The following is a 15,305-nucleotide window of genomic DNA, read 5'->3' on the forward strand; positions in this document are numbered from 1 at the left end:
CATATGTAAAAAGCATTTATCGCGAAACATGCGTAAGCTAAGAACGTGACTAGAACATATCTATATAATGACACTATACATATAAACTATAACTAGAACATATCTATATAATGACACTATACATATAAACTATACATATATGCTATACTATGCTGTACATATATACTATGAAGTGCTATGACTACATGCTATAAGTCTGTTTCAAATGCTATATAAGTCTAAGAAGTGCTGTCTAAGGGGGGTAGGGTAAGTGCTATGGGCCATGATGGAGTCTGAAAAGGTGGGTTTTCAGACTACGGCGGAAGATCGGGAGTGATGCTGCAGTTCTGATTGCAACGGGAAGTGCATTCCACAGTTTTGGGGCCAGAAGGGAGAAGAGTTTGGGACGTGTGGAGCGTTGTCCCGGCGTTTTTAGTGAGGGTACTTCCAGCTTCCCTGCATTGGCTGATCTGAGTGCGCGGGAGGGTTTGTAGGGTTCAATCATGCTGGCAAGATATGGGGGAGCCATACCTTTGGTTGCTTTAAATGCCAACATCAGAGTTTTGTATTCTGTGCGGGCAGCGACCGGGAGCCAGTGCAGGGAGCGGAGCAGGGGGGAGACATGTGAGAATTTTGGCTGGTTGAAGACCAAGCGAGCTGCGGCATTTTGGATCAGTTGGAGAGGCTTCAGTGCACATGCCGGTAGGCCAGTAAGGAGAGAGTTACAATAGTCAAGTTTTGACAGGACTGTTGTCTGGATTAGGAGCTGGGATGATTCCTGGGTGAGGAACGGTCTAATTCGTCGTATGTTATAGAGTGTGAACCTACAGGATCGAGTGACAGCTGTGATGTGAGTTTTGAACGAGAGCTGACTGTCCAGGACAACACCAAGGTTCCTGGCTGTTGGGACAGACGTTACCAGGGCGTTGTCTAGCTTTTGGGGGGGGGGTCCCTGCAACTACATATTTTCAGATGGGGTGTCGGCTGGCCAATTACATATAATCTTGGGGGTCCGATTCTGAATTCGATAAAATTCGAATTCAGAATCGCGATTCCCGTTATGAACGATTCAAAATCAATTCATAATTATTTCTTTTTTTGGATTTTTTTTTCTGGTTACAGTTACAGGAGTTTTCACTACATGGTGTTTGTGATATGAAATTTAAGCTTACCCTAATCACATCATCAAACATCATGTCTTCAGTCATCATGTCTTCAGTCATTCTCAAGTTACTGTAGTCACTTCAGTTCAAGACTGGAGTAGATTGTGATGAAATCCTATGTATTGACTCGAGAATCATTTTGAATAGAGAATCGTTTTGAATCTGGAAAAAAATGCTTTTGAATTAAAAAAATAATAATCGTTGAGAATCGAGTTGAATCGAAAAATCAATTTTGAATCGAATCGTGACCCCAATAATCAGAATCGAATTGTGGGACACCCAAAGATTCACAGCCCCAGTAGGGAGTGAGGCATTACCCCAGGTGAAGGAGTTCAAGTATCTCGGGGTCTTGTTCACGAGTGAGGGGAGGACGGAGAAGGAGATCAGCCGGAGAATCGGAGCGTCAGGGGCGGTATTGCAGTCGCTGTACCGCACTGTTGTGACGAAAAGAGAGTTAAGCCAGCATGAAAAGCTCTGTTGTCTACAGAACAATCTTCGTTCCTACTCTCACCTCTATGGTCATGAAGTGTGGGTCATAACCGGAAGAATAAGGTCGCGAATACTTTTTTTTGTCTTAGTTTTAGTCGACAAAAACAACACTGCCGGTACCACTACTTTATCGTAGGGGTGGCACGATTATGAAATTATGACCGTTAACCCACCTCTGATTATTTGCAGGGTCATATCTGCCGATACCGATTCTGACTGATTCCGATATTTTACAGAGGAACCACAATGGAAACAGGCCTTGGCCCAAAGTCTGTTAATAAAGTATTCAATCAATCAATAAATAGTTTATACTCTTTTCCAAGTGTCTGTTTTCACAACTGAATGACTACTGAATGAGATGAGTGCACAAATTAAATGTAGAAAAAAAGTTTACTTTTACCTTAGATTTGACATCATAATAGCTTTTGTTCTAGACTAGAGGTACTAGAAACGTTTGATAAATATTGAACTCTATGATGAATTTTTACACCCTTTAATTTATTTAATTTCTTTGCTGGTGAAAACCGATTAAATAATTAAGCAATATTACACAAGAGCCCGAGTTCCGAAAATGGAACAACATATTTTCAGATGGGGGCCCGCGGCCAAATACAGATAATTCTGGGGGTTCTTGACATGAAAAAGATTTGAGAACCACTGACATAGAAACATAGGTTTCTGAAAACTGTAAGCATTTAGAAGACATTTGTAGAATCTAGTGTCAGTCAGGTCTAAATGGGTTAAGTAAAAGTATAAATACTGCAATGTAGACGTACTCCGTTACAGGTAGAAGTCCCGTATTCAAAGTGTGCTTGATTAAAAGTACAACCGTATTGGCATCAAAATGTACTTAAAGTACTAAAAGTAAAAGTACTCATATTGCAGAATGGCCCATGTCACAAGTTCAAAATGTGTATAAAATAGCCGATCTACAAGCTCACAATGAGTTGCATCGCAACATACTGTGAGCTGGTAGATCGGCTATTTGCTATTGGCCGAAATGTACGAAATGCACAAAAACTTCTACACATGAGCTTATATAGACAAAAAAAATCACACGCTTTGCAGTATAGCCTATGGTGTAGACTGTAGAGGGTCATGGCAAATAACGCTGAAACAAGTCTTGTCCAGAAGCACTTCAAAATGAACCACTTCAACCCTAAACAGCGCGTAAACAGCGCCTCAAACTGTGACTCCGCCCACCACCGGGGGAAGTTGTGATTTGCGTTCGTTCACTGCAATGCAAATTGCGGCATTTTCAAAACAATATTGAGCAGAGTAGCGATTATCAAACGTATTTGCAATGCCATACGTTGAAAGATCTGTTGCCCGTGGACAAGGCATGCTACCTCCGCAAGTTAGATAGCATCGGCATAGATGTTTGTCCGTATGTGATTAAGGATTGGACCAAGTTGCATTGGCAGCCATAGAAAATTCTTACCCCAGGCTAAAACCGGATGTGACGTTTTTGGGCGTTCCTGTCTAGCGTGGTGTCAGTGTATATGACAGCCGGCAGAGACATCTATACTGCTGACATCATGCTAATATAAAACTCCATATATGGCTTTAACTGACTTATCGTGACATCACGAGCATCCAGCCAAGCACTATATATAGAGTGTGGCCATCACCCCTTGAGTTCAGATGAAAGAAGTAGCCCATGTACTATGCTCCACTCTCAAGGTCAAGTCAAAGTCATACGATTTGTCACACACGTTTTTTTCATTGGCATGTTTGACTGTCAAGGGTTCAGCCTCCAGGAAGAAGCCCTAAATACAAAGAGAATACATCATTGCACATAAAACGACTCCAGGGTGTCTAATGAAGTACTGTCACCTCATAGACACATGAAAAACTGGAAAAATAATAAAATTGTGGCACTCCAACTTTAAATAAATACTTTTTGAAACGTCTATGGGGAAATGATTGGGAAATTCTCTTCTGGTGCACTCTGACTGCGATGCTCAATATAAACATGCGTGATGTGACCAGAATTGGGGGGCGGACTTTTCTCCGACACTCTTATAGCCGACGGGACAATGGTCCGAAACTGTCGGACCATTGTCCCGTCGGCTATTTGGGTGTCGGACAAAAGACCTGCACTCCCAGAATTTAGTTTCTTCTGCATCTTTTTGTATGTACAGTATATATATACCTTTGGTAGATTATTTCTCTATGGTAAGTAACACTGTTTAATTATACCATTGGATGTTTCAGACATTAACCTTTATACGTTTGGAAGCTCAAAACAATTCAATAGCAACAGAAAGTTTGGCATTGGCAGAGATTTGTCACATTTGTCATGGGTGTATCCCACATACTAGCATGTTCATTGTCAGCTTGTAGATTCATAAACTGGGTGTGGTGCTATGTTAACACATTTTCCTGCACATTGTGAGCTTTTAGATTTGTTTCTTCAGTATTTTGTTTCTTTCCGTTTTCTTTTTTTTCAGGATTTGGAAAGTGAAAGTGGTTAAATGTGTCTGTGTTTTATAAATATTGAACCAATGGTAAAAGTACTAACAAGAGCTTGTGACTAAATCAATAACTAACTATTTTGCGTCCTTTGGAATGAAGGTTCTTTCATATTCTGCAAACTGCCTACAACTGCTACAGTTTTCACCTGTAGGCCTGCTACCTATACTTAAGGTATTATTATTATTATTTTAATTACATCCATTATTATTATTATTTGTTGTTATAATTATTTGGGGTCAAGTCCGATGGGGCAACGATACCTTATTGTTCGTACAGATCCTGCCATTTTCACAGTTTTGACAGTTCTGTGCTGTCGTCTTCCACGAAATTCTGCAATATGGAAAGAGGGTCGTGGGTAGGGGTGGGTACCGAACCTCGTGACCAAGCAGGAACCGATAACAACATGCTGGGGAACCGGGTACCCATCCATAAAAGATCAATGTTGGTTCTCCCTATCGGTTCCCACAGACGCACGCCGCAGCCACGCACAATTTATTAATTCATTTATTTGCATCAGCAACGCAGATCGGCTGAGGCTGCCGAAACTTGCAGTTCTGGCTTAACTGTGCAGTCGGTTTTCGCAAAACTTGGCAATATGGTAGAGGGTTATGTTACTTTCAACGGTGAGGCCCACAACCATTGGCCAAAGGGTGGCGCTATAGCACTCAAGTGAAAATTATAATATAAAAAAGGTATAGCTCAAGAACCTGACAGTCAGCGGACTCCCTCTTTACCAAGCGTTTACACCATGCAGGTTCCGCCTCGCGTAGAACATACACGCCCATTTAATCTAAAGTGATGATGTTTTTCGTCGCTATCGGGAGTCGGGACACGTTACTAACATGTTTCAAATGGACAGATCTACAAGACAGATCTACAAGAGAATAGCGGTCTGTTGCGCACCGCAACTTGTAGATCAGCATATTTTGGCAAGCAATATCCTTTTCTCACGTATGAGAAAGTTAATTAATTTAAGTTCAACCTCAAGACTAAAGGCTTGTCAAGAATATTATAAAAGCCATGTTTAAGTGGTGCAACCACAGCTATGTGTGTGACTGGGTCTGTCCCTGTATCCCTGTGTCCGAGCACGAAAATAGCGTTATAGCGTTTGTTCACCACCAAGTGTCACTGTTGCACAGCCTAACACACAGTCACACACGGGCCAGGGAGGAGGCTTGTACAGTACAGTACAGTACAGTACAGTACAGTACAGTACAGTACAGTACAGTACAGTACAGTACAGTACAGTACACATAGGTAAAGGATAATTGTGCATGGGGTTCAGGTCTTGGTCTCATGCACTAATGTGAGCACAGTATGTTCACTTTATGTTATTATTCTCAGAAGAGCTCTATACATATTTAGGGCCCGAGCACTGCACAGTACAATTTACAATTTAGGCATTTAGCAGACGCTCTTAATCCAGAGCGACTTACATTAAGCAAGAACAAAAAGCATGGGAATACATCACATATATAAAAAGCATTTATCAAGAAACATGCGTAAGCTAAGAACGTAGCTAGAACATATCTATATAATGACACTGTACATATATTTCTAAGTCTAAAAAGTGCTGTCTAAGGGGGTAGGGTAAGTGCTATGGGCCATGGTGGAGTCTGAAAAGGTGGGTTTTCAGACTACGGCGGAAGGTTGGGAGTGATGCTGCACTTCTGACTGCAACGGGGAGTGCATTCCACAGTTTTGGAGCCAGAAGGGAGAAGAGTTTGGGACGTGTGGAGCGTTGTCCCGGCGTTTTTAGTGAGGGTACTAGCAGCAGTAGTGCAGTCAGTCAGTCAGTCAGTCAGTCAGTCAGTCTATCTATCTATCTATCTATCTATCTATCTATCTATCTATCTATCTATCTATCTATCTATCTATCTATCTATCTATCTATCTATCTATCTATCTATCTATCTATCTATCTATCTATCTATCATTCAGTGACAGTTACACCCCTCCACCGCCAGGGGGCGAAAAGCATTAAGGCAACAGTGCCTCAATTCTTTATTGCGCATGCGTGACAAACTTTGACCCGGTCGGAAGTACTTGTTTGCATCACGTGGCCACGCCAGTTTTCCACGGTAATGTTGTTGAACAAACATGTTGTCGTGTCTCGGGAATTGTTGATGTTTGTGCCTTTATTACACATTCTATATTACAGTAGGAACAGAAAGCTTGGTGGAAATGTCTCCTAAAGGAGGTGAAAAGCATCAAATGGAGTCTATACGGCTGAAGATAAATGAACAGCTAGCGTCGGTGGGAGAGGAGATATTGTTTGTTGTGGACAAACAGCAGCGTGGCGCTGCTGATGTTTGTAGTGTGGAGCTTAGCGTCAGAGTTTTTGTGTTGGAGAGCCTCAGCGCGGTGGGAGAGTTCATGGTCAACCTCTTCCAGAGAGAGATGGAGATACTACAAACTCAGCTGGAGACACAAAACAAACTGCTGGACATTGATTTTGATATGGACATCGATCTACACACTGCAGGTTAGTAGACTCTGAACAACACCAGCTTAGCTACAAGTAGCATAAAGCTAGCTGAACTGAACTAAATTTACCAGTAGTTATACTAGCCCTAGAATGTCTGTGATCATACATAAATTACATATATTCATGTAAACACAGCCATAGATCGGATGCTTCCGCTCCCAGTGAGCAAGGAGACATGGGCGGCATAAATGTGCTCCACGCTCCGTTTGTACTCGCCCAATAAATAATTCCAAAGACGTGGAGCGAGATATTGTCCTCTAGTTTCACATCCATGTAAATTTCTGGCAGAAAACGCTTGTTGAAATAAAGTCTGATGTCGGGCATCGGCGCCAAAAATGATGGATACATCGGGCTCTACTTGCTCTGCGAGGCGTTGTGAAGAGACTTGAGACACTTATTTTTTAAGCGATCCTGACAAAACGAATAGGAGAATAAATGTCGTCATTGAGTTGACAAAAGCACTTTGAGTTGCTCTGCTGATGCTACCTTCTCTACACCCTCCAGAAAAACGCGATTACGCGATCGCATAATTAATTGCATAATCAGCCATTATGCGCTGATTATGCGGTGATCCATTTATTTCTAAAAGGGCGCATATTTCCCGCGATAATCGCATATGTCCGCGCTAATATGCGAATGATGCGGGGCTCGCTTGATTTCACAATCCCGCATATTTTCGCATAAAAGGAAAAAAAAGTTTAACTTGACTGAAGCGGTGACGTGATTCTCGTGCGACGCGCTGCGTCACCGGCTCGCGCGTTCATCATAGTACAACAGCATCTGGATGGAAGAACAGTCAGTGGAACTCGGACGAGGGAGGGAAACAATGAAAAAGGCTAATAAATCCCACTTACCAACACACATTTCAGCCCGAGACCGGGCAAAGCAATACCCAGGGGTATTGCATGAGAGTGGGGGCAAATTGTTTTGCACCCCGTGCAACTGCGTTTTGGAGCACTTACGCAAATCAACGGTGTCGAACCATTTCGCTAGCGCTAAACATGCAAAAATGCTTGCTGCTGCTGCAGACAAAAGCTGTCTCCAAACAAGTGACGTTCACCGAGGCATCGACCTCAAAAACCATCGCAAGGGAAACACGAAATGAGGTGAGTAGCGTTTGAGCTGGTTAGACTGAATGAGAGACGGGGAAGTGTGTGTGTGTGTGTGTGTGTGTGTGTGTGTGTGTGTGTGTGTGTGTGTGTGTGTGTGTGTGTGTGTGTGTGTGTGTGTGTGTGTGTGTGTGTGTGTGTGTGTGTGTGTGTGTGTGTGTGTGTGTGTGTGTGTGTGTGTGTGTGTGTGCGCGCGCGCGCGTCAGAAATAAATTAATAAAAATAACTAATGATTAAAATAAATGCTCTTAGGTGTGTGTGTGTGTAAATAAGACAGCCCAATAGTAAATATATATATATACATTTTATTTTCTTTAGCTATGTGAGACCTGGGTCACCACCTGCACTGCAGTGAACATACCCTTGTCTAAGAGTGACCACCCTACAATGAGGAAATTCCTGAATGAAAGGGTAATAAATGGTGGAGCCATTCCAGGATTTCACCAGCTGCAAGAGAAACACTTGGGAGCCGTATATGAGAAGGAAAAAGAAGAGTTGAAGACACTTCTTGCAGGAAAACCTGTTGCTGTGATCTTCGATGAGACTCCAGATGTAGAGGGGAGAACATCCAGCGTGTTGAACATCCTGCTTGCACCACTAGAGAAGGATGATTCTCGTCGGATCTTGGCCTACCTTGCAGACACAGTGTTCCTTGAGCAGTGCAATCATTCCACTGTATCTGTGGCTGTTGTAAATTGCCTACAAGAATACAGCATTAAAAATGAGGATGTGATTGTGTTTGACACAGATAATGCAGCATACATGAAGAAGGCATTCAAAGCTGCTCTTCATGCGCTGTACCCCAACTCACTGCACATCACGTGCATGGCACACATAATGAACCTCATCGGCAATGTCTTCCGCAAACCTTTTGTTCAGTTGAATAGCTTCATGATGAGTTTCTCCCAGATGTTCTGGAATGCTGGATCACGCAAGAGAAGATATCTCTCCTTCATGACAAACAAGCTGCCAGGAAAAAGGGTGACCATGCCTCCAAACCCCTGTGCAACACGTTGGAACTCTTGGTTCTTTGCCGTACAATACCACAGAGGGTACTTTGGACTGTACAAGGAGTTCATTGAGATGGAGAAACAGGTAAAAAAAAGTACAACTTCACTTAACAGTAATTGTCCCTTTCTCCACCAATTATGCCCCTTACACCTACATACATTTGTATATATAATGTATAAACAAATAAATAAATTATCATTATCAATCATGCACAAGCATGAATTAGTTATCAATTAGTTATTTTATCAAAATAAAAACGTAGTAATATATAACACTTAACTGTTTGACCTAATCACATTCTTTCTCTTTTCTTTCTGGGTTTTTCATTCACAGGTGTGTGGCAGAAGTGTGCCATCGTCTGTGGAGAGACTCCATGACATGCTTCAAGACCCAAACCTGGCTCCGTCCCTGAATGTGCAGATCAATATCATGGCTGACAAGTGCAAACCCATCCTCAATCTACTAGACATCTTCGAGAGCAGACGCCCAGTGACCATAAAGATCTTCAATTATCTGGAGGATCTGCAGGTGGTCATTGCTGCCAACAAAGAGCTACAGTATGACATATGTGCTGAATACTTCGAGGAGTTTGACCTACCACACCACACGAAGACCGAGATCCTCGGCACAGTTGGCGAGGCATACGTCGATGCTGAAGATAAGTACATGTCAGATGGCCAGCCAGCCATAGAATTTCTCAAGGAGGTCAGGGTGTTTGATCCTCGTCACATCGCATTCCTAGATGACTCTGTAGGAAGCTACAAGTCCATTCCAGGTTTCAGTCATGTGCCAAGAGATGAATTTGATTCTTATTTCACAACCCTGGGTCCAGCAGCACTCGGAGCTGCAGCTTCTGGTGTGGTGGATTTGGATGTCTTCTGGGATGGCCTACAGGAGAGACTTCCTGTGTTGTCCCGCTTAGCCCAACTCAGCTGATGCTGAACGGAGTAACAACATCTATAAGCTAGTGTTGTCAAACAGAAGGAGGTCAACGACCAACAACAACCTAAAAGCGTTGGTCTTCTTGTGCCATAATCAACGCATCCTCAGTGGAGCGTTTGAGAGGGAGGAGAGGGCGAAGGGAAAGGAGGCAGAGGGGGAGGATTTGGAGGAGTGGGATGACATGGATGTTGAGGGAGAGGGGATGGAGGAAGATTGATTCATTTGGACAGTGACAGACCAGACTATGCAGTCGGAAGAAATCCTGCATTAAATGAGAGTCCACTGTGTTTGAAAATGACCTAGTCATACAAATTGAGCACCTTAAGTTTTGCTACAACAAAGTTGTAGATTGCACCTTTTTGTTTTGTAGCAAATACAGTATTATTGTGTTAACTAAGGTTTAGAACCATTACACAAAATATCACATTTTCTTATGTCATTGCTGTCGGGTCGGAACTTATATATGTCCTAAACTATTCTTTATTATTTTAAAACATTTTAAAATTGTGAAAATAGCCAATCTACAAGCTCACAACATGTCACAATGTGACATGCTTGTATTTTATTTTTTTAGATTTTCACTACTATCCATGTTTAAACTTTTCATGTTTTTTTTCCCCATAAATTATGCCTCTACTATGTCACACAAGAGTGTCATACACTAGTAGTGAAAATTACTTATCTACAAGCTCCCAATGTGACATGCTGGTCTATTTTCACTACTACTTCTGTATGACACTCTTGTGTGAAATAGTACTGCTGTTGGGAAGAAACCTCATATCCATGTTTGTCACCGCTAAAACCCTTATGCCTTTATCCCAAAACTTCTTTGCCTTTTTTTTTTTTTACTATTTTGAAAAACATTTTTGAATAGTTAAAATGGCCAGTCTACAAGCTCACAACGTGTCAATGTAGATTGGCTAGTTGAACTATCAAAAATGTTTTTCAAAATAGTAAAAAAAAAAAAAGGCAAAGAAGTTTTGGGATAAAGGCATAAGGGTTTTAGCGGTGACAAACATGGATATGAGGTTTCTTCCCAACAGCAATTAAAAGTATGTTTGCCTCATTGAGAGATCTGTTTTTCCAAGAGCTGTTATCCTGTGATTTTGGATGTTTGGATCCTGTGATTTTCAACAGTTACAACGGTGTGTCTTTGAAAATATTGTTCTACCTCACTTTTATTAAGGTTTATTTTTAATTTTGACATTTTTTGTGACTCAGGAAAATGACTGCATACAACTTGAGCACTTTACTACAACCGAGTTGTAAGACATTGCACTTTTTTTGTTTTGTAACAATACAGTATAAGATTTAAGTTGAGAAAATAAAAAAAAACTGAATCTGATGTAGCCTGCTTTTACTATGCTTTAATATGTCTCCTGTTCATTCAGTAGTAGCCTAACAGGGTATTTTTTTGAGAAGAATCATCTTTTTTCCAGTTCCCGCATATTCTTCGCATATTCCGCATCTTTCCGTGTATTCCGCAATTTTCCGCATATTCCACAAATTTCCGCATATTCCGCAACTTTCCGCATATTCCGCATAATCGCAACTGTCCGCATATTCCGCAACTTTCCGCATATTCCGCAAATTTCCGCATATTCCGCAACTTTCCGCATATTCCGCATAATCGCAACTGTCCGCATATTCCGCAACTTTCCGCAACTTTCAGCAATTTACCGCATATTATGCATAATCGCAACTTTCCGCATATTCCGCAACTTCCCGCATATTCCGCAACTTCCCGCATAATCCGCAACTGTCGCAACTTTCCGCAATTTCACCGCATAAAAGCGCAGAGAAACCCCACATATTTAATCGCATAATCAAGGATTTTGGCCCGCTAAATCAAGGATTTTAACCCGCACAATCAAGGGTTTTTGCCCACGCTTTTCTGGAGGGTCTACTTCTCTCTCCTCCTTCTGTCTGTGTGTAAAGAGGTTTCATCTGAATATGAGGAGAGGAGATCCAGTCTGGTCCTGGAGGAAACACAACCTCCACAACATCAGGAGAGGAGATCCAGTCTGCTCCTGGAGGAACCACACCCTCCACAGATTAAAGAGGGACAACAGGAGAGGAGTTCCAGTCTGGTCCTGGAGGAAACACAACCTCCACAACATCAGGAGAGGAGATCCAGTCTGCTCCTGGAGGAACCACACCCTCCACAGATTAAAGATGAACAGGAAGAGGAGACTGGTGAGTTAACTTTGACATTACTACGTAGGAATATGTGGTGCAATACAAATTTATATTTTATTAGTGTTATTCTAACAAGACTAAAGGGTAATTCAACAACTGTAACGATACAAATATAGTTTGGTAGCTCATGGTCCCCTAAAAGACAGTCAGACACACAGCATGTTGTTTCCGCTTGTGCCGGTACATAAGTATAGCACACAAAGTTTGAACCCATAATCATGTACGTATAACTATTAAGATATTTGGCATAAATGGTGAGAGTCACATAAATAGTGTCACAGGCACGGCGCACACAGTGCCTTTTAACACTAGCGCGTCGGAGCGGTCAGGCTGACCGATTTTGAAATTTTGAAGTGGATTTTCTTTGCCCATGAAGTCCTGAGAAAGTTCCCCTTGCATGACTTTTTCTAAATGTTCGATTCAAACCATCTCTGTTTTTTTTTTCATCTGAAACGTTTTGGAAATATGATTTTAGACATAATTCTACTAAAATGTCTGCTCTTTTGCGGTCCGTGGGACCGCTCTTAGAGCCCTCACCCTTTCTCCCCCACAAGCCGTGCTGTTCACACCTTCCTCCCGGCTGGAGACGGGCATTGTTCAAGCTAATGTGTCATTTGCATTCCAACCTACATGTGGAAGTCCACATGTAGGCAAACTTACATTACAAACTTACATAAACTAAATGTTGTTTTAGATGTTATATTTCTTATATGCGGTTTGCAGAAATAACGATGTCTGACTTTATTTCTCGAAACGGAAAAAGAAATATGTTGACTATACACACCATCTTTAGCATAATTATGTTGGAATAATAAAGTTTATAGCATTGTGACTATGTCGCGCATATTCATTTCATATATCAGCGCATCAAAAATATTTTTACTTTATTTTTCGGAGGGCACGCTAAACGAACAGTGTAAAAATGACATGAATCAATGACATGAATCATTCCAACGCGATAGACCTCCTTCCCTATAATGTATCCCCTCTATATAAAAATGACAATATATAACGCTAATGTCGTATTTATTTTATTGTCTCAATACAAAGATGGACAGTGTAATTGCTGCGCAAGGGTAATTAATTATAGTGACATGTGAGCGCTATATTGAATATATAGCGCTCAGATCGTCACTATAATTATAGTTTCTGAAATGAAAAAGAAAATATGGTGTGTTGACTGACTGGCGTATTGTTTCCACCTATATCTATTGAGCATAGCTAAATAAATACATGTTGACTATACACGCCATCTTTAGCATAATTATATGGGATAATAAAGTTTATAGCATTGTGACTGAGCTGTGCATGACATTTCCTGTTGGCTGTTTTCAATGAAATGACTTGTGTATAATATGAATAAATGCTACATCCTACATTTATTTTGTACCGTAGGCTATAGTTTTTGAACGAATATTACCATGTAGGCCTGAAATGTTTGGTGTTACATCACAAGCATGCATGTGTGACATCAAATCCTTTATACACATTTTTTGCATCGTAGTTGCAAGGTGACAAGAGCAGGAATGTGCAGAATAGCCCAAACTGAAATGAAAAAGAAAATAACTTTTCTGCACGCGACCAGTGGAACTGATTTCCACGCATCACGGCTCTCTTTTTTCTCTCTCCCTCCCTCTCTCGTGGAGAGGGAGAAAATATCCAAGTAACTGACGGTGAGGTATGCGGAAGTGCATTTTAGATAACGCTGTAGCACTATTTGTGGCGGTGATGCGTCACATGACTTGATCTATCCTATGGTGTATATATAAACCGTGCTGCTGCTACGGATCTCTCTGCTGGCACAATAAATCAAATATATATAAATGACATCGATCATAGGCGGCGGCTAGGCCAGGCTTAGCCTTCCCAACAATTATGCTGGGTATTTTTAAAATATATATAGGCTAATATGTGGCTAGCCGGCCGCTCCCAAACTCCCAACTCCTTTGTCTGTAGCCTAAACTTTTCTGATTTGCACGCACGCACGCACAGCTGTCGCGCATATTCATTTCATATATCAGCGCATCAAAAATATGGTGAAATATGGTGTGTTGACTGACTGGCGTATTGTTTCCACCTATCTATTGAGCATAGCTAAATAAATACATGTTGAAAAATAACTTTGAGTTGTCCTGTCGAGTTGAAACGCTGCCTTGAATTAGTTGGAATGTGACATTTAGAAGACAATGGCAAGTCGTCAACCCCCCGCCACGGGGGGAGAGGTGTGAAGAGATGCAGGGAGAGAGTGGCCAATGGAATTGCACGAAAAACACCGGTCAGCCTGACCGTTAGCCGTCATAGTAGTAGTGATTTTAATTCAGACATGCTAGTGTTAAATCTATTCTCCGTAGCAAGAAATTAATTAATATCAAACCGAAAGATCGCGTTTCATAAGGGCATATTACATTATTTTTGATTGATTAACAGTTTGCAGAATTACAGTACATTTCAAGCACAACTCAATACAAAAACTGTTAACTGTAAGTGGACGACCCAATAAAGCACACTTGTTTACAAGAGGGCCCACCTTGTTCAATTCATCAAAGAATAAGGAGAATAAATGTCATCTTTGAGTTGACAAAAGCACTTTGAGTTGCTCTGCTGACGCTACCTTCTCTCCCCTCCTCCTGTCTGTGTGTAAAGAGGTTTCATCTGAATATGAGGAGAGGAGATCCAGTCTGGTCCAGGAGGAACCTCCACAACATCAGGAGAGGAGATCCAGTCTGGTCCAGGAGGAACCACAACCTCCACAGATTAATGAGGAACAGGAAGAGGAGACTGGTGAGTCAACTTTGACATTACTACGTAGGAAGTTGTGGTGCAAGATACGGTTGGGCGGTATTTCGGTTTCACGGTTTGATATGGTTTAATTATATCATTATGGTTTCGTCCGACAAAACCGGGCAAGCCGTTTCACCTGACATGTGTGTTGGGTGGCTGTGATTATTGTTTACGGAAGCAGTAGAGAATGCAGGCTCCACCTGGGCAACGGTGGTGCTGCAGGCTCCACCTGGACAACGGTGGTGCTGCAGGCTCCACCTGGGCAACGGTGGTGCTGCAGGCTCCACCTGGACAACGGTGGTGCTGCAGGCTCCACCTGGGCAACGGTGGTGCTGCAGGCTCCACCTGGACAACGGTGGTGCTGCAGGCTCCACCTGGGCAACGGTGGTGCTGCAGGCTCCACCTGAGCAACGGTGGTGCTGCAGGCTCCACCTGAGCAACGGTGGTGCTGCAGGCTCCACCTGAGCAACGGTGGTGCTGCAGGCTCCACCTGGACAACGGTGGTGCTGCAGGCTCCACCTGGACAACGGTGGTGCTGCAGGCTCCACCTGGACAACGGTGGTGCTGCAGGCTCCACCTGGGCAACGGTGGTGCTGCAGGCTCCACCTGGACAACGGTGGTGCTGCAGGCTCCACCTGGGCAACGGTGGTGCTGCAGGCTCCACCT

At 42.4% G+C, this 15,305-nt stretch overlaps 1 protein-coding gene across 1 annotated transcript in view; it reads left to right on the forward strand.

Annotated features, from left to right (window-relative positions):
- Positions 1–15,305, forward strand: part of LOC306930059 (uncharacterized protein) — a gene marked incomplete at both ends in the record, with an annotated part of 43,697 nt that overhangs the window by 22,965 nt on the left and 5,427 nt on the right. Inside the window, 2 exons of the mRNA XM_079510802.1 lie at positions 11,598–11,855; positions 14,502–14,639. Coding sequence (XP_079366928.1) covers positions 11,598–11,855; positions 14,502–14,639 — 396 coding nt within the window. The remainder of the gene's footprint in view (positions 1–11,597; positions 11,856–14,501; positions 14,640–15,305) is intronic.

This window comes from Electrona antarctica, assembly GCF_951216825.1.
Source record: "Electrona antarctica genome assembly, chromosome: 9".
NCBI lineage: Eukaryota > Metazoa > Chordata > Actinopteri > Myctophiformes > Myctophidae > Electrona > Electrona antarctica.